The 26,839-nt window shown below is 42.8% G+C and overlaps 1 protein-coding gene across 1 annotated transcript in view; it reads left to right on the forward strand.

Moving 5' to 3' along the window:
• The window catches only part of LOC109934509 (phosphatase and actin regulator 1-like), a 254,101-nt gene that overhangs the window by 223,274 nt on the left and 3,988 nt on the right, over window positions 1–26,839 (forward strand). The window contains exons 9-10 of the mRNA XM_048613033.1: window positions 7,651–7,706; window positions 21,228–21,289. Coding sequence (XP_048468990.1) covers window positions 7,651–7,706; window positions 21,228–21,289 — 118 coding nt within the window. The remainder of the gene's footprint in view (window positions 1–7,650; window positions 7,707–21,227; window positions 21,290–26,839) is intronic.

Below are 26,839 nucleotides of genomic sequence, written 5' to 3' on the forward strand. Positions count from 1 at the left end.
CTGAACAATGCAGTCTGTGCGGAACTGCAGCTGATCATACTTCCTGGTCACATGATACAGTCATCAGGGACATTAGACTGCTCCCTGATCTCCCACATCTGGCAGGCAGAGCACAACGCTGCCCTAACTGCCATCTATGCCCCTTTACACTAAAAAAGATAAAAGAATCTTATTTTGCCTTTACTTTGCCCATCTTTCTCACTCATGCCCAGTGTTCACTTAAGCCCGCATTTGTACCAACCAGCAGCACTTCCACCACATAGCAGCCTCCCTCAAATTATTTTGTTGGTAATTTTTAATTAACTGGTTATTTAAATTACAATGCAGTCTTTACAAACAGACCAAGTATATTCGAGTCTACAGCAAAGTTTCGAACAACCTCTCTCGGTCTCTATCTCCTCTAGAGGAGGAGGGGAGGATGTAAACACTACAGTAATGTAATGTTTGGGGCTTACCATTCCTTGACAATGGGTTCTTCCAGAAACAGAGTAGCCTTTATTGTCAAGTGCACTCGAATGAGTGCAGTGAAAAGTTTGTAATGTCGCTTCTCGGCACCATCTTAGGTTCAGAGTATCTAGGTACAGATACTTTAAGTGTTATCACAGAGTTTAAAAAATGGTTAGCATGGGAACAGAGTTTAAAAAGTCCAGAATGATAATACAAGTGACCATAAGTACTTAAGTTCCAGTTACTCTCCAACATGAGTCTGTGCCTGCCGGACCCAGAACACCGAGGCCACGCTGCCTCCACGTGCCAGCCTCTGTCCAGGACTCGCTCGGCCTGTGATCCAATGTTTGTTCATGGTAACTCTCCCAAAATGTTCCTCAGTGATGTCTCTCTGTCATCCTGTATTGGATCTATAATGTTGTTGCCCTTTAAAATGCCTCACATTGGTGGGTCTTGCAGTCCCCTCCCTCTCTCCCTCACAGGTTGAGATATTTACTCCACCCCCACTCTAGGTGTGTTGCAGCCATTTTCTTCCCTATTGCGCACTTTTAATTTCCAATATGATGTAAGGTGACAATGAACACTCTTCAACTAGTGGCTTCCAACTCCACTTCCATGTGTCAGTGAGGCCTTGAACATAAAGATCCCCTTCTTTATAACCCTTCCCATTAACCCCATTGCTTTGCAACTCCCCAGATATCTACATGAGCCTTCACATGCCCACTCCTCCCCTTTAGTGCCTGGCAAATGAGATGACCATGCCAGCTGTGGTCATTCACTGTGCCTCCCCTTGAAGCCACGATACCCGTGCATGTGGACAAAAGCCTCTCCCACATTACCCAATTCTCATTACTGCTTTACAAATTTACAAATACAATTGTGCCCCCCTCTTCACAATTTGCTATCCTTCCTTCACAACACCATTGCACATTTCCCTGAGTCTGCAACTGCCAATCTTGACAAATATGTCCCTGAGTCTCCTTCCCATGGCAACTGCAACCCTTTCACCCCTTTTCTCCTTAGTTTCTCTGGACAGACCCAACAGACTGACCAGGGCCCACCCAATCGAGTGACCTAATTGGACCGCCCTGGCCAAGAAGTTCCCAGATCCCTGACAGAAATCTATGCATCTCTCCAACCTCATTAGCCCTAATTCCACCACACCAGACTGGCTGCTGTGGAGCCACAGGACTGACATGACCACTCCCTGGACTACAGAGGCACAGACTCCCTGACAAAGATCATCACACATGGCCAATCCCTCAAACTGTGTACCGGTATCAGAGGCTGCCCTTGACTAACTTTATTAGGACCTTCTGACTTATGGGTGCTTTGAAGACTTTGGTGAGTACTACTCCATAAAACTTTAGAACATGGCTGCTTGTTTCTGCAGATAGTGTATTTGCTACATAAGCTGTTGGCACAAGTCACGGGTGTCAGATTGACATAATACACCATCAAACAACAAGGCGAATGCCCCTTTGACTAAGGACTGCTACCTAAGGGCAAGCCACCTTGTTGTGTGACTGCGCTAATTGACACAGCAAGGCAAGGCAGAGATGCTGTAAGTGTCCAGGTAGGTGCTAAGTGATCAAGTGCTGAGAGAGCAAGCCAGAAGCCCTGAGATGCAGCCTCATCCAGTCCATGAGCTGCGTGTCTATCTGTGCACGCAAAGTGGGGTTCTTATTGCAGTCTTTCAATGCTAGTTACCAGTGTGCCCTTCAATGCAGGTGTGTATTTTCTAAGCGTCATTCAAGTGGATGGGAAAGCTACCATGTGGATCGTGAGGAGTTGTCAAATGTTGGATATCAATGTCTGTGGATGAGAGGTGCATTCAACTGCCCCAAGATGTCATTTGGTGCTGAGCAAAATGGAGGCTCTATGTGGCCAGGTACACACTTTGACTTCCGTGTCAAGAATACTTGACAACTAGCTTGTTCACCATGTTTATTCGATAGGAAGCTGCATATTAATGAGGTGAATTGTGCCACTAATAAGGTGTTTAACAAGCTGTAATCCCCCTTAATTGGCAACTCAGTGCTACCTAGTAAGAAACTCACCTCTCCACCATGCAGACATATGAAAGATGCAGCAAATTGCTCCCAAAGTTGAGATAGGCCCCATTGGACTTCTGATGCAATTCTGCTACGAGTCTCATTGTAGCTTATGGCATTCAGGCCCATATAAGATCCCATTGTTCATTTTTAAGCTTATGACCACAATTCTTACCAATGCCACAAAGTGGGATCAGGAACTGTATGAACACTTCCATCAAGTAGTGACAACAAACAGGAGGAATGTCTAGGAAGGTAATCCTCTGACTGTGAATCTTGAACCCTGTGTTGGGGTGATTGTCACCTGAAAGCTGAATCCCCGTGTTCATCCCTTCATCCCTTTTGATGTGGCAGGTGATTGAGTAGAAGGCTACTGAGGTGTTGCTGGGGTGGTACTCTTGTCTCACCTGAGATCCAGAGTAAAAGCAGTTATGCTCAACTTGAAGGTTGGCAGCTAGGAAGAACAGATAAAGAGCTATAATCCCTAAAATAGTAGAAATCAACTGAAGCAGTAAAAACATACTGTCAAAACAAGTAATGTGGGTTTGTCTTCCCCTAGGCAATAAAGCAGGTCTAAGATCTTGGCATTTGGATTTCTTAGATATTGCTTGTTCATCCACCTCAAATGTAACTGTCCTTTTGTCTTGATTTCTATGCTGAGTTTCACAAAGCTCAGGAATAATGTACACAGTTCAAGTTCAACTCCTGAGTAAGAACAGTTCTTAATGAACATTTTAGACACTATACTGCATGTCCCACAGGAGATTCCCATGCTGATCAGGTGGCACAGTGTCTCAGCGGTTAGCACTGCTGCCTCACAGTGCCAGTGACCTGGATTTGATTCCCCCCTCAGGAGACTGTCTGTATAAAATCATAGAATCCCTACAGTGTGGAAGCAGGCCATTCGGCCCATTGAGTCCACACCAACCCTCCAAAGAGTATTCCACCCATATCCATTCCTATCCCTATAACCCTGAATTTTCATATGGCCAATCCACCCAACCTGCACATCCTTGGAGTTTTCACATTTTCCCCATGTCTGCATGGGTTTGATTTCTTCCCTCAGTCCAAACATGCACAGGCTAGGTGGATTAGCGATGGAAAACACAGGATTACAGGGTTAGGGTAGGGGGGTGGGTCAGGATGGATGCTCTTTGGAGGGTCACTGTGAACTTGATGGGCTGAATGTCCTGCTTCCACAATGTGGGGATCCTATGATTCTATGATCATGCTCTGGTTAAAGACAGAGGACAGTGGGTTACTGCTTGCTCCCAAGAAACAGGCACTTTGAGCCCATTTAACTGTGTTCCTGCTTGTAAACTCGCTCACTTTTTGCAGTTAAAATCCCCCTTCCTCTCCCTCAGACTCTACTCCTTATTGTAATTTCCTTGCTGTCCTTTTCCTCAAAGACTTTGTGTACAACTGTATCTGCATATGTCTTTCTACAACTGCCTGTTCCTTTGCCTCTTTTCTTTCTCACTCAGTCCCTCAATTTTTTTAGAATCCCTACCATGTAGAAACAGGCTATTCGGTCCAAAATGTTCCACGCCAACTCTCTGAAGAGCATCCCACCCAGACACATCCCCCTACCCTGTCCCTGTAACCCTGCATTTCCCAAGGTTAATGCACCTTACCAACACATCCCTGAACACTAGAGGGAATTTAGCATGGCCAAATCACCTAACGTGCACATCTTTGGACTGTGGGAGGATCTGAATTATACCCATTCTGAATTTCATAAGAATTAGGAGCAGGAGTAGGCAATTCAGTCCCTCCAGCCTGCTCTGTCTTTTAATATGGACATGGCTGATTTCATATCTGCCTCAACATCACTCTCCTGCCTTCTCTCCATAACTCTTTAAACCATTACTAATTAAAAATCTATCTATCTCTTCCTTAAATTTACTCAATATCCCAGTAGCCATCACATTCTGGTAGTGAATTCCACAGATTTACAAGTCCTTGAGAGAAATAATTTCTCCTCATCTCTGTTTTAAATCTCCTATGCCTTATCCTAAAACTCTGACCTCTCAGTCTAGATTGTCCACTTTACGTCTTTTTTGTCAATCCCCTTAAGCATCTTATACACTTCGATCAGATCTTGCATTTTTTTCAACTCTTGTCTAAACTGCTCAATCTCTCTTCATAAACCAAACCCCTCATCTCTGGACTCAAACTATTAAACCTCCTCTGAACTGCCTTCAATGCAACTACATCCCTCCTCAAGTAAGGGTATCAAAATTACTTGCAGTCATCAAAGTGCAGTCTCAATAATGCCTTGTACCTTTGCAGCAACACTTCCCTACTTTTATGCTCTTTTCCTTTCGCAATAAATGCTAAAATTCCACTCTCCTTCCTTATTACCTGCTTCACCTGCATACTGGTTTTCTGTGATTCATGCATAAGGACATCCAGATCTCTGTGTACTGAAGCATTCTGAGGTTTCTCTATATTTAAATATGTTGTTTCTCAGTTCCTCTGAGCAAAATGGATAACCTCACATTTATCCACATTAAACTTTATCTGACAAATGTTGGCCCAATCACCCAACCTTTCCATTTGAAAATGTCTTATTTTTTTCTTTTCCACCTTTTTTGTGTCACACTTACAGTATTGCATTCAATTCTGGTCACCACATTCTGTGAATGATATGGAGGCTTTGGAGTGGGTGCAGAAGAGGTTTACCAGGATGCTGCCTGAATTAGAGTCTATGAGCTATAAGGAGAGGCTAGAAAAACTCGGGTTGTTTTCTCTGGAGGAGCAGAGGCCGAGGGGAGACTTGATAGCAGTCTGTAAAATTTTGAGATGCATAGACAGTCAGAATCTTTTTCCCAGAGTTGAAATGTCTAACACTAGGGGCCATGCATCTAAGGTGAGAGAGGGAATGTTCAAGAGAGATGTGAAGAACAAATTTTTTACACAGAGTGGTAGGAATCTCGAAAGCGCTGCTGGGGCGGTGGTGGAGGCAGATACGATAGGGGCATTTAAGAGACTTTTAGAAAAGCACATGAATATCAAAGAATGGAGGGATATGAACCAAGGGCAGGCAGAAGTGATTAATTTGGCGTCATGTTCAGCATAACATCGTGGGCCGAAGGCCCTGTTCCTGTGCAGTACAGTTCTATGTTCTATCTGCGAATTTGGCTATAGTACTTTCTATCCCTGCATCCAAGACATTAGCATAGATTATAAATAGTTGGGGACCTGAGAACTGAATCCTGTGGCACACACACATTTTGCCAACCAGAAAAAGACCAACTCTTTGCTTTTGGTTGGTTAGAACATAAGAACTAGGAGCAGGAGTAGGCCGTCTGGCCCTTCGAGCCTGCTCCGCCATTCAATAAGATCATGGCTGATCCTTTCGTGGACTCAGATCCACTTACCCGCGTTCTCACCGTATCCCCTAATTCCTTTATTGTTCAAAAAAAATCTACCTTTTTTCTAAAAACATTTACTGAAGTAGCGTCAACTACTTCACTGGGCAAGGAATTCCATAGATTAACAACCCTCTGGGTGAAGAAATTCCTTCTCAGTTCAGTCCTAAATCTGCTCCCTCTAATCTTGAGGCTATGCCCTCTTGTCCTAGCTTCACCTGCCAGTAGAAACATCCTCTCTACTTCTATCTTATCTATTCCCTTCATAATTTTATATGTTTCTATAAGATAACCCCCTCAATCTTCTGAATTCCAATGAATATAATCCCAATCTACTCAGTCTCTCCTCATAAACCAACCCCCTCAACTCCAGAATCAACCTAGTGAACCTCCTTTGCAACCTCTCCAGTGCCAATACATCCTTTCTCAAGTAAGGAGACCAAAACTGCACACAGTACTCCAGGTGTGGCCTCAGCAGCACCTTGTACAGCTGCAACATAACCTCTCTGCTTTTAATTTCAATCCCTTTAGCAATGAAGGACAAAATTCCATTTGCCTTCCTAATTACTTGTTGTACCTGCAGACCTACCTTCTGTGATTCATGCACAAGGACACCCAGGTCCCTCTGCATAGCAGCATGCTGCAACTTTTTACCATTCAAGTAATAATCCTTTTTACTATTACTCCTACCAAAATGTATGACTTCACATTTATTTACATTGTATTCCATCTGCCAGACCTTTGCCCACTCACTCAATGTACCTATGTTCCTCTGCAAAGTTTCACAGTCCTCTGCACACTTTGCTTTGCCACTCATCTTAGTGTCATCTGCAAACTTTGACACCCTACACGGGTCAATGCTCTACCAAGCTAATAAATTACCCCCAATCCTGTGTGATCTGACTATTAATCTTTTGTGTGGCACTTTATTAAATGTCTTCTGGAAATGCAAATATACTGAATCTACAGGATCTCCATTATCTACTTGTCTTGTTATATCTTAAAAGAACTCTTCCTTGTTATATCTTAAAAAAACCCTTCATAAAACCATGCTGACTCTGATGAATTGTGTTCTGATTTTGCAAATGTCCTATTATTACTTTCTGAATAATGGATTCTAAATATTTCCTAAATATAGTATTCCATCAATATGGTAACAGGAAAACTCAAAATTCCTTATGTAACAGCCGTCTGATGCACTTATTTCAGTATTTAGATACTTTTAATGGCATCATAATTATTTCATCAAAATTCTGAAAAGCAGATGACTCCAATGGGACTTCCAATGTATTGTAACAAAATCAAATAAATAAAAGCATCATGAAAAGAATGTGTGCTGTTTTAGCTTAGTTTGTATGAAATTTACCATGTAGATATGTTATCAGCATTAGGACTCATTTCAGGGCGTGTACAGCATTTGGCAGTTGTCCAGTGTACAAGTTATCAGTCTCAAAAGAGAGCCAGGAAGGAGGCATGAAAGAAAGAAAGAAGTCGATGCAAATTAAAATAATTTCCAGACACTGTGAGCATAATGCAATAATAGCATGGGACTGTGCATGACTTTCTTCAGATGAAAAGACAGTGGCAGACTTCGTGACAAAAATGTGTAACATTTCACTCCAGGACCTGCGTTGTGGACTCTGAGTTTGGGTTGTAAAGATCTTTAGCAGCCAATCCAATTCATATAAGTTTTAGTAGAGAATAATGACAGTGTTGTAGCAGACACTGCTTTGAAGTGACATTGTATACAGAATGATCCTAATCTTTTTACACAGGCGATTAAGCCAGAGGCCAACCGCAGAGGAACTGGAACAACGAAACATCCTGAAACGTAAGTATTGATGCCTCTTTATGAAAATCTGATAAAATATTAAGCTCCAATGCAGTAGGTATAAAGTGCCAAATGCTGCTTCTCACTGTCCTAATTGCTAAATAAAGACAAAAGAGGTTTGAATTTCTGTTGCTGGGAAAGCTGTATTTTGACCTGATATCCATATGGTATTCCAATGTGGTTTATCTTCTGTCATTAGAAAATAAGTTACTTCTGCATTGTTATGAAAGTAATAAATAGTGCAATGCCTTGTGAAAAACTGGCATTCTACACCCTGTAGTCAAACCTCCAAAAAGTTGATCAACTGGGCAAGAGCTGACTAGAGTAACAAAAAGGGTAGCAAGCATTTTTTTTGTATTCATTCACAGGATGAGGGTGTTGTTGACTGGGCCAGCATTTATTGCCCATCCCTAATTGCCAGAGGGCAGTTAAGAGTCAATCACATTGCTGTGGGTCTGGAGTCACATGTACGCCAGACCAGATAAGGATTGTAGTTTCCTTCCCTAAAGAACCAGATAGGTTTTTCCGACAATTGATGAGGGATTTATGGTCATCATTAGACTTTTTATAGTGATCGTAATGAGGTAAGCCAAGTGGACCATATAGAATATGAGTTCCCTGATTGGAGCTGTTAATCCGGTCCAATCAGGGAGCCGCAGCTGATAGATATAAACAGGAGTGTCAGAGGTTCTGCTCAATCTGAGAGCTAGCTCTGAGGAAACTGGTTTAGTGTCAATGACTCTCCATGTGGAAATGAAGGGTGACTTGGTGACAGGATATCAATCGGTGGAGTTATTTCAATGGCAGTGAGAGAAAACAACACTCTTGAAGAAATTTGCTTGCAACAGTCGTCTTTGAGTTGGGGTAAACACTTCTGGCATCATGTCGTTATCTGAGAAGTTTGACTCCTTTGATCCTGCTGTCAAAGACTGGGCCTAGTATGTGGAAAGAATGCATTACATTTTCTGGAGAAATTACATTGGGGTAGATGAAAAGCAACAGTAATTCTCCTGACTGCTTGCAGACCTGCAGCTTTTTCAATTATTAGGAACCTAACATTCCCTGAGGCACCAGGTATGAAAACCTTTCAAGAGTTGATGGATTTGGTTAAGGAATATTATTATTTCAAGCTTCCTCTAATTCTGAGACGCTATTGGTTTTACTCAGCAATTTGAGAATGAGGGTAATCTGTATGGGGATTTTTGACTCTCTTGAGATGACTGAAGAGGCATGTGACTTTGGTTTAATCCTTAATGAGTCTGAGAAACTGTTTAGCATATGGGATTAAAATTAAATGCACCTAATAGCTGAAGCCCAATTGGACTTCAAGCAGACACTATAACTGGCTTAATCATTGGAAAATGGAGCATGTGAGTTGCAGGGTATTCTAATGGAAGTAGACACCCTCACCAGTCCAACTGAGCTTGGGGAACACCACTTGTGTAAAGGCAATTGCATAGACTCATTCAGGCCATATCCTGAACAGTGGGACTCTAGGTCAGCCCACAGCAAAACAGCAAAACAAAGCTAGGTTCAACCAAATGGTGAAAATTTTCTTCAGGATGCAGGCTGGCAAGCCATCGTAGTTGCTGTCAGTATGCAGACTCCAGACAGCAAATGAGTCCCACTAGACCTAAATTGAGTATCATAGAATCTTTGAATCCCTACAGGTGGAGGCAGGCCATTTAGCCCATCAAGTCCACACCAACCCAGACCCACCACCTCCTATCCTATCCTTGTAACACTGCATTCCCCATGCCTAATCCACTTAGCCTGCACATCCCTGGACACTATGGGCAATTTAGCATGGCCAATCCAACTAACCTGCACATCTTTGGATTCTGGGAGGAAACTGGAGCACCTGGAGGAAACCCATGCAGACACGGAGAATCTGCAAACTCCAGATAGTCGCCGAGGGGGGAATCAAACCCGGTCCCTGGTGCTGTGAGGCACCAGTGCTAACCACTGAGCCACTGCTGAGAATTCACAGGCCAGTATCCAGGAGACAGCACCCCAGGAAGGTCCACCAACATCTGGTTTGGAACAGTTAAATTGCTCAGCAACATCCAAATCAGAACCAGTCAAAATAAATGTCTGATTAAATGGTCACCCACTTCTAATGGAGGTCAATACTGATGTGGCCATTTCAGTGATCACAGAACCAGTCTTTAACAAAATTCACACTGAAGTCCAACCCTTAAGTTTGCAAGACCTTGGCTAGGTTGAGAACCTATACCATGGAACTTTTATAGATTTAAGGATCCAACTTCAGTTCTGGTCTCTTGAGAAGCAGCTGATTCAGTTACCACTGATTGCAGTAAAAGGCTCAGGCCCAGGCTTGATGGGGCAGAATTGGTTGAGAAAGATTCACCTTGATTAGCGCAACACTTTCAATTAGAAAATTGCTGCTTAAGTGAAGTCCTAATTAAGTACTGGGAAATTCTTTCAGGGAGGTCTAGGGGCTATCAAAGGAGCCAAGGCCACCTTGCATATTGACCAGGAAGCAATTTCATGATTCTGCAAGGTCTGCCCAGTGCTATTTGCCTTGTGGACAAAAGTAGAGGCCGAAATCAGGAGGCTGCAAAGCAAAAGAATCATCAAACCAGTTCAGTTTGCAGAATAGGCAGCACTGGTCATACCAATTGTGAAGGCTGATGGGTCAGTTTGTCTTTGTGGGGATCTTAAACAGTCAACCACAGTTCATGGCTGTTTAAATATCTAATCCCTTGCTTGGATGATTCGTACACAAAGCTGGCAGGGGAGCTGTCCTTCACGAAGCTGGACATGAGCCATGCGTATTTGCAGTTGCAGTTGGATGAGGATTCCTGAAAGAATGCTACAGTTAACACCCATAAGGGTATCATACCAATGTACGAGACTGCTATTTTTCAGCAGACGATGGGGAACATCTTATAAGGTCTACGCTGCTTTGCCATTTATCTAGACGACCTGCTAATAACAGAAGGCCAATAAGGGACATGTAGAGAATGTTTCTCCCAGGCGGGCATATGCCTTAGAAGGGAAAAATGTGTTCCAGGCACCCCAGTGAGCTACAGAGTCAACAAAACTGGGTTACACCCGTTGGAAGATAGTGAGTGATCAAAGGTGCCCTGGCTTCCAATCTGTACTGGGGCTTAGGTCTCTTCTTGGGCTGGTGAATTATTATGGAAAATTTATACATAATCTGTTGTTCATCCTGGCATCTTTGCATCAACTCTTAAAGGGTCAGCCTTGAAAATGACCACGTAGCCAAGCCATAGCTTTCAGGGAAGTAAAGAAATGGCTATCAAACTCTAAGGTGTTCGGCACACTATGATCCCAAGTAAGATCTGGTATTAACATGCAATATTATGGGGCACAGGTAACACACGAGGGAATCAACTCTGGCTGTTGGGGAGGCTTTAAACTGGTAGGGGAATGGGGCATGAAGCAAATGTAAAGTCCAGAGCAAGGACTAATCAGATGTAGATGGAATGCCAGGACAGTCCAGCAGTTGGAGAAGACATGGGCCGTATAAGACGAATGGGAGATCTGGAAAGCTAAATTGTATCTATTTTAATGTAAGGAGCTTGACTGGGTAAAGCAGATTAACTCAGAGCATTGATCACCAAGTGGGAATATTGTGTTATTGCAATCAGAGACATAGTTGAAGGCAGGATAGCGCTGGCAGCTCTACTTTCCAGGGTATAGAAGTTTCAGGCAGTATGGTAGGTGGGGGTGAGTGATTTGGGGGGGTGGAGGAGTAAGAGAAGTGGGACCATTTCATTATTGATAATGGAAACCATCACTGCAGTAATTATGGAATAAGTCTCAGAAAAGGCCATCTGGGTAGACTTAGAAATAAAAAGAGGCAATTACTTTGCTGGGATTATACTACAGGCCTCCCAACAGTCAGAGACCAATATATAGAGGAGCAGATATGTAAGCAAACACAAAGGTGTGACAAACAGAGTTATAGTTGTAGGGACTTCAACTTTCCTAACATTATCTGTGATTGTCTTAATGTGAAAGGATCAGATGGGGTGGAATTTTCAAAGTGCATCCAGGAGAGCTTTTTGTGCCAATATCTAGACAGTCCTGCTAGAGATGGGGCAGTGCTAAATCTAATCCTAGGGAATGAAGCCAGTACAGTGGTTTAAGTTTCAGTGGGTGAGCATTTTGGGGACTGTGACCATAACCCTATAAGCTTCAAAGTTATTATGGAAAGGGAAAAGGATAATGCAGGAGTTAAGTGTCTAATTTGGGAGAAGACTATTTTCAATATCATTAGGCAGGATCTGGCAAACATAGACTGGGAGCAGCTACTTGTGGGTAAGCCTACATTTGGAAAATAGGAGTCTTTTAAAAGTAGAAAAGTGAGAATTCGGGGCCAATGTCTTCCTTTAAGAGTGAAGGGCAAGGAACCTTGGAATATCAGGGGCTATCAAGAGTTTGATAAAGAAAGTGTGGGAGAAACAGGGGAGGCCCTTCAAAAGTGTAGAGAGTGTAGGAGATTGCTTAAAAAATTAGAAGGACAAAGAAGGGCCAGGAAATATCCTTGGCAGATTAGATCAAAAACCTCAAGGCTTTTTTTTACAGTTATATTAAGAGCAAGAGGATTATCAGGGAAAGGGTAGGACTTACTAGAGATGAAAGGGACAACCTGTGCATGGAGCCAGTGGCTGTGGCTTAGGTTTTAAACAAATACTTCTCATCTTTATTCACAGGAGAACGAAATTGCAGCCTGGGATTTCACTTGGGATGGTGAGGTTCTAGAACATGGGAAGATTAATAAGGAGGAGGTTTCAGCGTTTTAACAGACATACAGGGGCACATATCCCTAGGGCCTCCATCTTGGCACACTTACACCTGCTATAGAAAAAGCATCAGCCTTGGAAATGGTCACGTAGCCAAGAAGTAGCCTTTAGGGAAGTGAAAAGGCAGCTATCATCATCTAAGGTGTTCACCCACTACGATCCGAAGCAAGAGGTGGTGCTGACATGCAATGTCTTCCCATACAGTACTGGGTAGTGTTGGCTCAGTGGTGGCCCAACGGAGAAGAACCCCCAATAGCGTATGCTTCCCAGACTTTGGCTCATGACAAACACAAATGTCCAGATAGAGAAGGAAGGTTTAGCAGTCATCTTTGGTGTGAGGTTAGTTCCACCAGTACTTTTAAAGATGGAAATTTGTCATAGTAACAGGTCACAAACCCTGCTAGGGCTACTGAAGGAAGACAAGGCAGTGGTGTCCAAAGCTTCCGGCAAAATTCAGCATTGGGCCCTTATTCTTAAGCCAAGTAGCAAACGCGGATGCCTTGAGCCACCTCCCATCCTTCCAGCCACCTTGGACAATCTGACTGTGGACACAAAGATCCTGTCCTAGCAAAATTAAAACAGCTGATGGTACTGGGGGCAACAGAAGGCCTAGAACAACCAGGATTGAAACCTTCCTGGACTTGGCGAGACCAGATCACTGTAGAAGACGGCATAATACAATGGGGAGCAAAGGCGATTGTCCGGAGTAAAGGTCACTGAACTCCTCCAGGGTTTCCAAGATGAAGGTGCTGACAAGAAACTATGTCTGATGGCCAGGGTTGGATACCAACTGCATTGCTGGGGCAGTGCTCAGAATGCCAACAGGGACAAAAATTGCCACCAGCAGTGCCCCACCATTGTGGGAATGGCCAGGTAAACCCTGGACTCAGTTGCATGTTGACTATGGTGGTCTTTTCATGGGCTCAATGACATTGTGGACGCCTATTCAAAGTAGTTAGACATGCACAACATCCATTCAGCAAACTCGGGGATGACAATTGAGAAGCCGCGAGCATCATTCGCGATACACGGACTCCCGAAAGTATTGTTCATGGACAATGGAACATCATTTACCAGCAGGGATGTTGAGTACTTCTTGAAGTCGAATGGCATTCAGGCATTCAGCACAGCTCCAAACCATTCATCATCTGATGGTTCTGGCAGTAAGAGCAGTTCAAACATTGAAGGCAGGCTTAAAGAAGCAGCCTACAGTGTCACTTGATACCAAAGTGTCCCAGTTCCTGTTCAGTTATAGGACCACCTCTCTCTCAACAGCAGGGATAGCTCCAGTGGAGTTGCTGATGGGGAGATTAAACCTGATATTTCCAGACCTGTGGGTGAGGGTGAAATGGCAGCAGGAACCCCAATGCCAGCCACATGCCTCCTGTAAGTGAGAGAGACACATTAATCGGGGATGAAGTTTGGTGCGGGAACCGTGGGAATGGCCCTGTATGGATACGAGGCGAGGTTGACACGAGGTCAGGTCCCATGACTTACAAAATTTGGGTAGGTGATACAGTCCTGAACAAACACATGGATCACCTGAAAGCTGTTACCTCACAAACTGGGCAGCAGCAAAACATAGCTGGCCCCTCAGAACAGCCTGAAGGCCCGACAGAAACCGTAGGTGCTCTCCCGCTGTCTAGTGTCAAGGAAATCTGAGTCCAAGACGGATGCAGCCTCAACACTGTCACTGCTGGAAGAAGAGGAGGAAACTCTCCGAAAATGCTCAGGTTGCAAAAGATGGGCTATGGTCCGGTACGTGCTGCCCATGTCAGAGTCCGAGTCCGAGGAGCCACACCTGGGGCGGAAACATCGCAAGGAAAGCTACAAGAGAAGGACCAAGCCTACAGCCCCGACCTTGGGGATTAGGGGGTTGGGGGGGTGGGTGCAGGGATGTCACGATTGGAGCCAGTTGGATCTTGTTGACTATGAAATCCTTGATCGGGGTGTTAACCAGGGCCAATCAGGAAAGCCCTGGCTGACCAATATAACCAGACACTGACTCTAAGCTGGCTGGGCCACAGCCAGTGGTACTGTGGATTCTTTTTCACATTGTGTCTGGACTGAGCCTCCATGGGTCAGCTGTGCTTTTGTGAATGGACTGTTTCTGTGAATGGGCTAAGCCTCTGTGGGTGGACCAGGCCTGCAAAAGTAAAGTGCAAATAGTTAAAACTGTGGTGCAAGGAGCAAGCCTTGTTATCAAGTCATCTTTACTTAAGTAACCAACCAGTTTGAAAAAAAATAGCAGATGCCCAGAGAGAACTAAAATCCAACAGGTCTCAGCCGTGTTCAGAGGAAAATTCCTAGTCATGGTCATAATGCTCCAAGGGTAATGCTCCAGCAAGGACACTTCAGCATCCTCATGAGCTGCACGATCACCATTCTTGAGGTGAACATACCAAAGAAGGGCACAAAGAGGCACACTAACAGCCATGTACACAAGAGCCTATCCCCAGCAGAGTGTACTGCTGAAATCTGAACTTCCTTGAAATGTCCAAGTGACAGTGTCAGTGAAGACTGAAACTCTGCAGGGAGACCAACCTGCTCCAGAGGTGTGTCATAACATCTCTGAACAGGTGGATTAGAAAGTACCTATTGTGTGATAAAGAGAAACAAACAAATATTTAAGGGTGATACAGTGGCTCATTGGTTAGCACAGCTGCCTCACTGTGCCAGGGACTGGAATTAGCTTCTACCCTTGGACGTCTGATTGTGTGGAGTTTGTACATTAACACCAGGTCTGTGTGGATTTCCTTCAGGTTCTCCATTTTCCTCCTACAGTCCAAAGGTGTGCAGGTTAGGTGGATTAGCCATGAGGAATGCAGGATTGTATGGATCGGGTGGTGGGGGGTGGGGCAGATGGGCCTGGCTGAATCGCCTGCTTCCACACTGTAGGGATTCCGAGGGAGACTGTCATTAATTTCTATTCCATACTGCAACGTTAGCCAAGACCCACTAGTTTCAGTTGACACCCGGTACCAGTTGTCATGGAGATTATTGTAGATCTCACCCTTCACAACTCCACATTGTCCTGGGATTCATTGAGAGTATTTGTCAGTCTGTGGCCTCTTAGTGCATGAAGGAATGCCTTATTCAACACAGCATTACCAATTGGACCTGGAAAGGCTGCAAGGTCTGCTGATTCCCTCGGATGCAGGATGTTATCAACTGCACATATGCGTATCAAGATTCCTGGGGACCAGCCAGCTTCATCAACAGGAACATTCCACAATATCCAATTTAGTCTGGAAAAAATACATCCTTCAAGCATGTGCATGGTTCTTGGGAAGCAAGCACGACCTGCATATACCTTGACAGTTCCAGATGTTGTACCTCTTTTGACCATATCCCCACTCACCTTCAGGGATGGATACTGGGAATCAAGGGCTTCCCCATGTAAGACCGAGCTCCCTGTGATATTACAGCCCTTCATCTTCCCATGGCCCACAAGATCCTGGCCCTCTGTGAACTGAATGCACCTGTACTCATTCTCTCGTTCATTTGGGTAGGCATCCTCATTTCTTCATAAGCATTTGTACAATTCCCCAATTGGCCATGCCAATTTATTTGCATCCTCTCCATATGGGTGAGGACATGGAGGTCCAGCATCCATCTACCAGTCTAGGCTGTCTGTTTAGTGTTGCATGACATCTTTACTTGCAAGCACAAAAAGGAAGACTTTTAGTTTGTCACTGGCTTTTACCCTTTTGTATTCCACCTCCATAAAAATCAACATTCTGTTAGATTTCTTGGATACTTGTGAATGTTGATGCCATTTTAATGATCTATATACCTGAACTCCCAAGTTTCTGAATCTCAATCTTTTCAACATTTAGAAAGTCTTTTAGATATAAAGTGGATGACCTTTACATTTGCCTAGTTTGAAATCCATTTGGTACAGTTTTGACCACTCATTTAATCCGTAAAATGTAATTTAATGCTTAAATCTGCATAGTTTACAATACCATCCTCCTCTGTGTCATTGACAAATTGGATAATGTGGTTTTCTATCCCATCTAAGTGGTTAGTTCATACAGTGAGTAATTGAGACCCTAACACAGATCCTTGTGGGGCACCACCCATCCCATTCTGCCAGTTAGACTTTATCCCTATTCTGTCTTCCATTTTGCTAATTTCCTAACAAAATCAATAATTTGCCTTCACTTCCACGAGCTTCAATTTTAATTACCAGTCCTCTGAGGGATTTTATTAAATGGCTTCTGCAAGACAGCATAAATGAGAAGTGCAGACATTCCTCTGTCGGTTACTTTAGTAACCTCTTCAAAAGCTTCAGCCAGCTTCATCGGCCATGAGTTACATTTACAAGAGTGTGTTGGCTTTGATTAGTGAAAACTTGTAGTGTGCTTAATCATGCTATCTTTAATTATGGACACTTTTACCTCCTTGAAATGTAACCCCCCACGGACACTGTAGAGCTGGAGATCAGAAAATTGCTCCATGAAGAAGATCCTTGTTGAATATGATCTGCTATTGAGAGCCTTCTTCCTCCCTGTGCACAAATCTGCCCTCTCTGTTGCCTCTGCTCCAACTCCAACTTCTGCTGCAGCTGTAGAAGAATTGCAACCCCAGTCTCCCTGTCCCTGAAGAAAAGTCTTTCTCTGTAGCACATTTAATAGATTCTTTTTTCTGAGTTAGGAATTAAATATAAAAATATTTGTGGGAGCTTGCTGTGCACAATTGGCGGCCATGATTCCTATATTACATGTGTGATTGCACACTATGTTGGCAATAAAGTGCTTTGGGATGCCATGAAAGTGTGTAGAAATGCAAACTTTTATGTTTGCTGAAGACCTTCCAACTTTCTTGAACTCCTTGACGAAGTCCTGCCCCACTTCAATGTGAAGCTAAAGATCTTGTGAACTCCTGCAAAAACAATACTCACTGTGGCAACAAAAGACAATCAAAAACACCTCACCTAAAAGTTGAATGGTGATCCTTTTTAAATTGTACCAGTGGAGGGAAGGGATTTGGTGCGGTTTCTTTATACTGATTGAAAGAGGATGCTAGCATGCAGCGAGGATGCTAGCATGCAGCAAGGCTGCAACAAGACAAATTGGGCACTAACTCAGTTTTGCAACTGTTTTTGATCCATCCATTCACCTGGCTTCAATTTGAATGAAAGCACACTCTCACTTCCAGCCAGGAAGCACTTTATGGATTATACCAGAAGCAATCCAGCTGACAGTTTTGAAATTTTGGTCTTTCCTAACACAAGCACCAGCTGCACTACAAAGCTAACTTACAGTCATAGATTTGACATTGCTCTGCATGACTTATAAGTAATTCTGTTATCTGGAATTTGAGTATGCATAGACTGTCCATGTCTCAATTGTCATATTAGGAGTAGAAGCAAACCATTCAGCCTCTCATTTTGTATCATGGGCTGATTAGTTAAATGGGCAGGAAAAATAAAAAGCAGAGTATTAATTAAATAAAGAATGATGACAGAATTCCAAGGTACAGTGAGATTTAGTTGTCCTGGAACATGAGTCATGAAAAGTTAGTATGCAGGTACAGCACCAGGCTGATACCCAGGGAATGACAAGACTGCCATATGAGGAGAGATTGGTGCTATTGGGCCTGTGTTCACTAGAGTTTAGAAGATTGAAAGGGGATCTGACTGAAACATAAGAACTTCTAAGAGGATGCACAGACTAGATGCAGGGAAGATGTTTTGCCTGGTTGGGGAGTCTAAACCAGAAGTCACAGTCTCAGGATACAGGGTAAGCTATTTGGTGCTCAACCTGTGTATTTCACAGCCATCAAAAGCTGAGGAGGCCAGATCGCTGAGTGTTCATTTTTTTTAAATTTAACCTTTTTTTTCTAAGTAGCCTTGCTACTTAGAGACTTGCACTGGAGCCTCCCAGTCAAGGGGTAGGGATACTATCAATGCACCATAAATTTTAAGATATTAAAGGCAACAAAAGGTATGGAGAAAAACTGAAAATATGGCATTGAGATGGCGAATCAGTCCTGACCATATTGAATCACAGAGGAGGCTTGAACGATTGTAAGGGCTACTCATGGTCCTAGTTTTTGTCTCTATGCAATCAAAAAGTCCAGTGTGGTACCATGCTTTGTTGCAAGAGGAATTGAACTTAAAAGTACGGGTGTTGTGTCTCATATATACAAAAAAACTTAGTGAGACCATATCTCAAATACTGTGTGCATTTTTGCTCTCTTCATTTACGAAAAGATGTAAATGTATTGGAAGTCTTTCAGAGGATGTTTTCTAGATTGATACCTGGAATGAGTGGGCTGTTTTATGAAGATAGGGTAGACAGGCTTGACTTGCTGGAGTTTAAAAGAGTGAGGCATGACTTCATTGGAATATATAAGATACTGAATGGTCTTGACGAAGTAGACATGGAAAGGATGCTTCCTGTTGTGGGTGAGCCCAGACTAGGGGGGCACTATTTTAAGATTAGTCCTTTCAGGACAGAGCTCACAAGGATTCTTTTCTCTAGAGGGCAATACAACTTTAACTTGCTGCTTCAGAAGGTGGTGGGGGCAGTAATTGAATACCTTTAAGACAGAGGTGAATAAATTCTCACTAGGCAGGAGAATCAAGAGTTATAGTTGGAATGTGGAATTCAAAAACACAAGCAGATCAACCATGGAGGTAGCTCAAGTGGCCAAGTTGTCTGTTTATGCTCCTACTCTGTATGTTCGTATTGAACTTCCTGACTACCCACAACAACCTTTGCAACATCCTTATCAACTAAGAATCTATAAATTGCCCTGAAAAATATTTAATTCACTGGCTGCACAGTTCTTTGGGGAAGAGAATTTCACAGACTCAATTGTCTGAGAGAAAACCGTCTCACCTCTACCTTAAATCAGAGTCTCTTCAGGACTTTGCATGTTTCATAGAATCCCAACAGTGCAGATACAGGCCATTCAGCCCATTGATTCTACACTGACCCTCTGAAGAGCATCCTATTCCCCCTACCCTACCTCACATTTACCATGGTTAATCCATCTAGCCTGCCTATCCCTGGATACTATGGAGCAATTTAGCACAGCCAATCGACCTAACCTGCTCATTTTTGGATTGTGGGAGGAAACCGGAGCACCTGACTGAAACACATGCAGACATGGGGAGAACGTACAAACTTTGCGTAAGCAGTCACCCAAAGCTGGAATTGAACCCGGGTCCTTGGCGCTGTGAGGCAGCAGTGCTAATCACTGTGCCACCTTTTATTCTTAAAAGGATCACTTTTTTAATTCTTCTCAACTCAAATGTATATAGACTTACTCTGTCCAGCCTGTGGCAACACCTTGGAATGGATATGTTAGTTTTTGAAAGATCAAGCCAACAACGGTGCTCGCCTAAGCACAAAGTGACATTCTGCCATTTTCTGTCAGATGCTCATTAGATAGCAGGAAATGTTGGGAATGTAAATACATTTGTAGATCGTAATCTTGAAAAGGAGAGATTGCTATTCTTCGATTCCCATTTGACTTGCACATCATGGGTTGAAATATGAGGTTCTGGATCCCGCCCTCTCAGCTAATAGGTCTGGTAGAACACGCTGAGGTTGCCCCGGCTGCTCCAGTTTGAGCACAACACTTTAACAATCCCCCACTCCTCTTTGGATTATGAAGTCCCACCGCACAGCTGTCAGCTAATCAGAGGTCGTCCTCTGAGGCCATCCAGAGAGGGGCTGGAGTGATGTTGAGGTTTGAGAGGTCAGGGATGAATGAATGTGGGCATCCTAGTTGGGTTAAAATATTGAGGAGGTGATGTGTCATGAACTAGATGAAATCCCTTCAAAACAAATGAAGGAGATAGTAAGGGTCTAGGCTTTTATCTTACTCAGAAGCAAGTGTAAGGTTCTGCATTCTGGATGTCATTCAATTGGTTAAAGTACTAGGCTTTAAGCAAACCACACTTTATTCTTACTCCACAGTTAAAATACAAACAAAACAATTGAATGAACTTTAATTCTATTGAAATACTTATCAAAATAATATATTATTTAACTACTACTCATCAACTGTTCTAAGATAGCAACATCCCATAAACACACACTTGGCAAAGGCAAATTCTGCAAAGCAAATTTCCCTCACTTGCTATCTTCTGCAATCCAGGAGAATAAAAAAAAAAATGGAAGAATGAATCTAGCAGCAGAGACAGAACTTGAGCTTTTTGCAGCAGCAGAGAGGTAGCTATATCTAACAGTTTCAATTCCAAAAATCCCAACTGAAAACAAAACTAAAACCGTGAGTCTGTGTGGGCCTGACTCCAGCTACCCATGCTTCTTTTGTTTAACTTAAACAAATCCCCAAAGCTGAAGTAGACTCCTTGTCGCCAAGTTTACAATATGCCTCTTAAAGAGAAGCCTTTCAGAACAAATCCCTTTTAAAGGTACATCTCATCACAGATGTTTCACTCTTTGAGCATGGGGGCTCATTAAGGAGGGATTCTTCCCCCCCCACCTCCACCCCGCCGCCCACTGGTTAATTCCCAGCAGTGTGAGATGCAGCCCTCAAGTAAGCATCAATTGCCCACTGGTGGACATGTGTCCTGACTCTATCCCCACTGCTGATATATTTGCACTGAGGTTGAGTGGGCAGAAGGCAACAGACAGTCTACTCACGAGATTGAACTAGTCACTTGCATTCAGATACCTTTTCCAGTAATTCAGCAAATGTATTTTGTGTATGTTGAAGATAATGTATTGATATCTATGTTTAGCAAAAAATGAACAGGAAGAAGAGGAGGAAAAGAGAGAAATTAAAAGACGGCTGACACGAAAGGTAAGGATTTGATTTGGATCAGATGGTGCATAAGGAATGGCAGTGACACAAAAGTATTTTTAACAAGAAGGCTGATTTTCCACTGAACACTATTGACTGAAATTTTTCTTTAATTTTTACACCCTTTCTCTTTGCTTTCAACACTCAGGCTAAAGTAACAATTTGAATTCCATTAATTTCAGGTTTTCAAAATGCTGGAAATATGCAGTACTCCATTAATGGTGAGGGGAAACAGAGCCAATGATCTAATATCAGAATTGAGAAAAGTTTGAAATGCAATACAGTTTGAAGTGAAAGGAGAGAATGGAACAAACTGGAAGATTGGTGATAGGGCAGGAGATCGGAGAGATTAAATAATAAAAGGAGTAGCAATGCAAGAGGGCAAGTGAGTAAAGAAAATAGTATTAGAGAAGATATGAAGGGTGGAATGATGAATGGGGGCCATCAAAAAGCAATAACAAGAGAAACATTGAAGTGAGACCAAAACCTGGAAAGAGAAAGGAAACAAAATAGGAGCAGACAAAATGACAATCCTATCGTTCATGAGGTCATGTTTCAAGTGTCCAAACTGTTAGGATTTGTCTAGATGTATCAGTGTAGACACGTACTGATCAGTAGTCTCCTGTCCTGCTGAGCCCTGATCTTGAACTCATAGTACTTAAGTATTAATATGGTATGTGCTCAAAGCATACAAAATATGACTGCTTTCTTCGCATCAGTGAGATTTTGTAGCACGCTTTCCCCAGCACTGATAGCAGAGTTGCTATTTTTATTTACTTTTTTAAAAATAATCCTATAGCCATTTCATAGTTTTGCTCTGAGAATGTAAAAATCCAATTCTGTGTCAAAAATATACTAACAAATCGTAACAGTTTCTATAGACTGTTAAAGACAGCATTGTGTTGTCAGCTTTTCTTTATTCTTGGAATGTGGGCTTTATTGATCAAGCTAGCATTTATTGCCCATCTCCAGCTCCCCTTGGTGGTGGTGAACTGCCTTCTGGAGTTGCTGCAGTCCATTTAGTGTAGGTACACCCACAATGCTGTTAGGGCAGGTGTTCCAAGATTTTGATCTAGGACAATGGAAGAAGCAGCAATATTTTTCCAAGCAGCTTAATGAGTGTGTTGGAGGGGAGCTTGCAGGCAGCAATGTTCCCATATATCTGCTGCCCTTGTACTTCTAGATGGTAGTAGGAGTCTTGGTGAATTGCTGTATGCATCTTATGGATGGTGCACATTTCTGCTACTGAGCTTCTGTGGTGGAGGGTGTGAATATTTATAGATGTGGTCCAATCAGTTGTGGCTTTGTCTTGGATGGTATCATGTTTCTTGCATTTTGTTGAACTCATCTAGGCAAGTGAATATTCCATCACAATCCTGACTTGTGCCTTGTAGATAGTGGACAGATACTGGAGAGTCATAAGGTGAATTACTTGCTGCAGGATTCCAAGCCTCCAACCTTCTTTCATAGCCATAGTATTTATATATATACGGCCAGACCAGCATCTGATCAATGGTAACCCCTAGGATAGTCAGAGTTTCAGGGGCAGTAATGTCATTGAATATCAAGGGGCAGATTAGCTTCTCTCTTCTTGAGTATGATTATTGCCTGGTACTTCTATGACATGAATCTTACTTGCCACTTGTCAGCCCTAGCCTGGGTATTGTCCATTTGGACACACATTGGATGCGTTCGGACAAGGTCTGCTTCAGTATCTGATTCTCAACTAGCGCTGAACATTGTGCTATCATCATTGAACATCCCGTTATGGAGGAAAGTGTAGTGATTGTATAAAGGTCAGCCAGGTGAACATGATAGAACATGAGTTTCCTGATTGGGGCTGTTAATCTGTTAGATATCCTGTTCATTCTGAGAGCTGGCTCCAAGGAAGCTGGATCAATGTCAAGGACTCTCCATGTGAAAATAAAGGATGACTTGGTGACAGGATACTGGCCTCTGTGGAGTAATTTCAGAAAGGACATTGATGAAGCAGCTGAAGGTGGTTGTACCTAGAAAACCACCCTGAGGAACACCTGAAGACATGTCCAGGAAGTAAGATGACTGACTTCTTCCAACTACAACCATCTTCCTTTATGCTAAGCATGACTCCAACCAGCAGAGAGTTCCTCCCCACCCTCCCTGATTCCCATTTACTCTACTTTGCTAGAGCTCCTGAATGCCACAATTATTCAAATGCAGCCTTGATGTCAACATGACCACTTTCACCTTCCCTTTGAAATTTGGCTCTTTTGTCCATGTATGAACCAAGACTGTAATGAGATCAGGAACTGAGTCATAGACTGTTGGACATGCACAGCACAGAAACAGTCACTTTGGTCCAAGTTGTCCATGCTGACCAGATATCCTAAATTAATCTAGTCCCACTTGGCCCATATATTGCTATTCTTTCTATTCATATACCCATCCAGAATGCTTTTAAATGTTGTGATTGTACCATCTCCACCACCTCCTCTGCCAGCTCATTCCATACACGCACTAGCCTCTGCATGAAAACATTGCCCCCTAGATCCCTTTTAAATCTTTCCCCTCTCACCTTAAACCTATGCCCTCTAGTTTTGGAACTTTAGTGAAAAGACATTGGCTATTCACCCTATCCATGCTCCTCATGATTTCAAAAACTCCTAAAGGCACTTCTGAGCCTCTGACGCTCCAGGGAAAATAGCCCCAGCATATTCAGCCTCTTCCTATACCTCAAACCCTCCAACCCTGGCAACATCCTTGTAAATCTTTTTGAACTCTTTCAAGTTTCACAACAGCTTTTCTATAGCAGGGAGACCAGAATTGAACAGTGGTTAGGCCAGTTTTGGTGTAATGTCCTGTACAGCCGTAACATGACCTCCCAACTCCTATACTCAATGCACTGATCAAGAAAGGCAAACGTACTAAGCACCTTCTTCACTACCTTGCCTACCTTTGACTCCACTTTCAAGGAACTATGAACCTGCACCCCAAGGTCTCTTTGTTTGGCCACACTCTCCAGGACCTTACCATTAAGTGCATAAGTCCTGCCCTGATTTGCCTTACCAAAATGCAGCACCTTACATTTATCTAAATTAAATTCCATCTGCCATTCCTCAGCCCTATTGATCAAAGTTGTACTCTGAGGTAACTTTCTTTGCTGTCCACTACACCAGCAGTTTTGGTGTCATATGCAAACTCACTAACTATACCTTCTATATTCACATCCGAATTATTTATATAAATGACAAAAAGTAGATGACCCAGTCCCAATCCTTGCTGTACACCGCTGGTCACAGGCCTCCAGGCTGAAAAGCCACCCTCCACTACCACCCTTTGTCTCCTACTTTCGAGCCAATTTTGTATCCGAATGGCTAGCGCTTCCTGTATTCCATGTGATCTAGCCTTGCTAACCAGTCTACTATGTGGAACCTTGTGGATTGCTTTGCTGAAGTCTATTTAGACAATGTCCACCACACTGTCTTCGTCAATCTTCTTTGTCATGTCTAAAAAAAACTCAAATCAAGTTGGTGAGACATGATTTCCCATGCATAAAGCTATGTTGACTATCCCTAAACAGTCCTTCCCTTTCCAAATACATGTAAATCCTATCCCTCAGAATCAGATTCAGGTTTGTCAACCTCAAACTGAATGTGAAATTATGTCATGTTATGATGACCTTTGCCTCCTGCTTCTCCATCCTTGATTATTTGAAGATTGTCAATCCAAGGCTTATGCTGTGACCTTACCATGGAGGGAATGAAAGGATGTGGGCTACTCCAGTTGAAATGGTGATTGACACCCAGATGTTGGCATTATTTTATGCCATCTAGTCAACTGAGCTAACTCAACTGCCCACCCTTCACCCTCACCCCAACATTCTACCCTTGATGATCCTTTACTGTGAAATTATTATGCGATCCTGTCTCATAACACATTAACAAGCCAAAAATAGACTGTACTCTTTTCCTAGTTAGTTCCAGAATGTATTGTTCTATGTTTGAATACACCCTGCACCCATCCTCAAGACTACCTTTGTCAATTTGATTTCTTCAACCTACAATAAGATTAAAATCTCTCATGATCAACACTGTACCTTTCTTACAAGCCCTTTTATTATTTTCTAATTTATTGTCTCTTCTATCATGTAACTGGTAGAAGTCCTTTAAACTTGTCTACCAGTGACTTTCTCACCTATTTCTTATCCTACTAAAGCTGATTCTAAGTCTTGATCTTCTGAGCAAAGATAATTTCTCACTTCTGAGGTAACATAATCCTTTATTGACAAAGCTACCCACACGTCCTTTTCCATTCTCAAATATTTTTGTTCCAGCCTTGGTCACAAAGGAACTATGCCTCTATAATAGTTATATCATACCTTTTCATTTATATATGTGCTATCATTTTTGCACATGACTACATAACAAGATAGACATTCAGGTGATAACTTTTTTTTAACCATTTCCTTACTCAAGCTTATTTCCTGGTGCACTCTTATGTTTGTATACTCTGTCTCTTACTATCACAGTCTGGTTATCTTTACCCCAGTTGCCTTGTCCTCTCTTGTTAACGTTCTAAATCTCCTCTGTATTTAGTTTAAATCCCTTTCTACCACCCTAGTTAGACAATTCACCAGGATCCCGGTGCCAGCACAGTTCAAGTGAAGCTTCTTTGTACAGCTTCTCTTTCACAGCTGGTGCTAGTGCCCTATAAAAGAAAAGCCATTTTTCCCAAAGCAATTGTCGTCATTGTCTGTTCCTCAATTTGCATATGACATGTAATCTTTATCATGGATTTCTTCTGTGGCTCTTAATCATAGAATTCTATACTACAGAACAGGCCCTTCAACCCATCAAGTCAGTACTGCCAAAACTACACTAGATCTACATAAGTGCCACTTTCCAGCACTTGGCCTATAGCCTTGAATGTCACAACATTTTAAGTGCTCATCCAAGCATATTAAAGGTTGTGAGGTAACCTGTTTTTATTGCCCTCACAGACAATGTATTCCAGACCCCACCAACCTCTGGATGAAAAGATTGTTCCTCAACACCCCTCTCAACCTTCTGTCTTTTGCCTTAAAAGGGTGCTCCCTTGTTATTAAAGGAAAGAGCTGTTTTTCTTTCCACCCTGTCCATTTCCCTCCTAATCGTACACACTTTTATCAAGTCCCCTCTCATCCTTCTTTGCTCCAAAGAAAACAACTGAGCTTATCCAACATCTCTTCATAGTTAAGATGCTCCATCCAGGCAACATCTTGGTGAATCTCCAATGCACCCCCTTCAGTGCAATCACATCCTTTCTGTCATGCAGGGACCAGAACCGCACACTGTACTCTAGCTGTGGGCTAACAAAAGTTCTGTACAGCTCCAACATAACCCCCCTCTTCTTATAATCCATGCATTGACTGATAAAAGTGACTGAACAGGCAAATTCTGGGTGCACATTTGGGCACACGAGACAGGATATCCAGTTGGGTACTTGGATATTGAATGCAGGATTTGTTTTATTTTCTTCTCTGAACTAATACTCTCCTTTTCAGTCAAAAATTGTGACATGAAGTGTGCTTGA

This window comes from Rhincodon typus, chromosome 2 (genome assembly GCF_021869965.1).
Source record: "Rhincodon typus isolate 14 chromosome 2, sRhiTyp1.1, whole genome shotgun sequence".
Classification (NCBI taxonomy): domain Eukaryota; kingdom Metazoa; phylum Chordata; class Chondrichthyes; order Orectolobiformes; family Rhincodontidae; genus Rhincodon; species Rhincodon typus.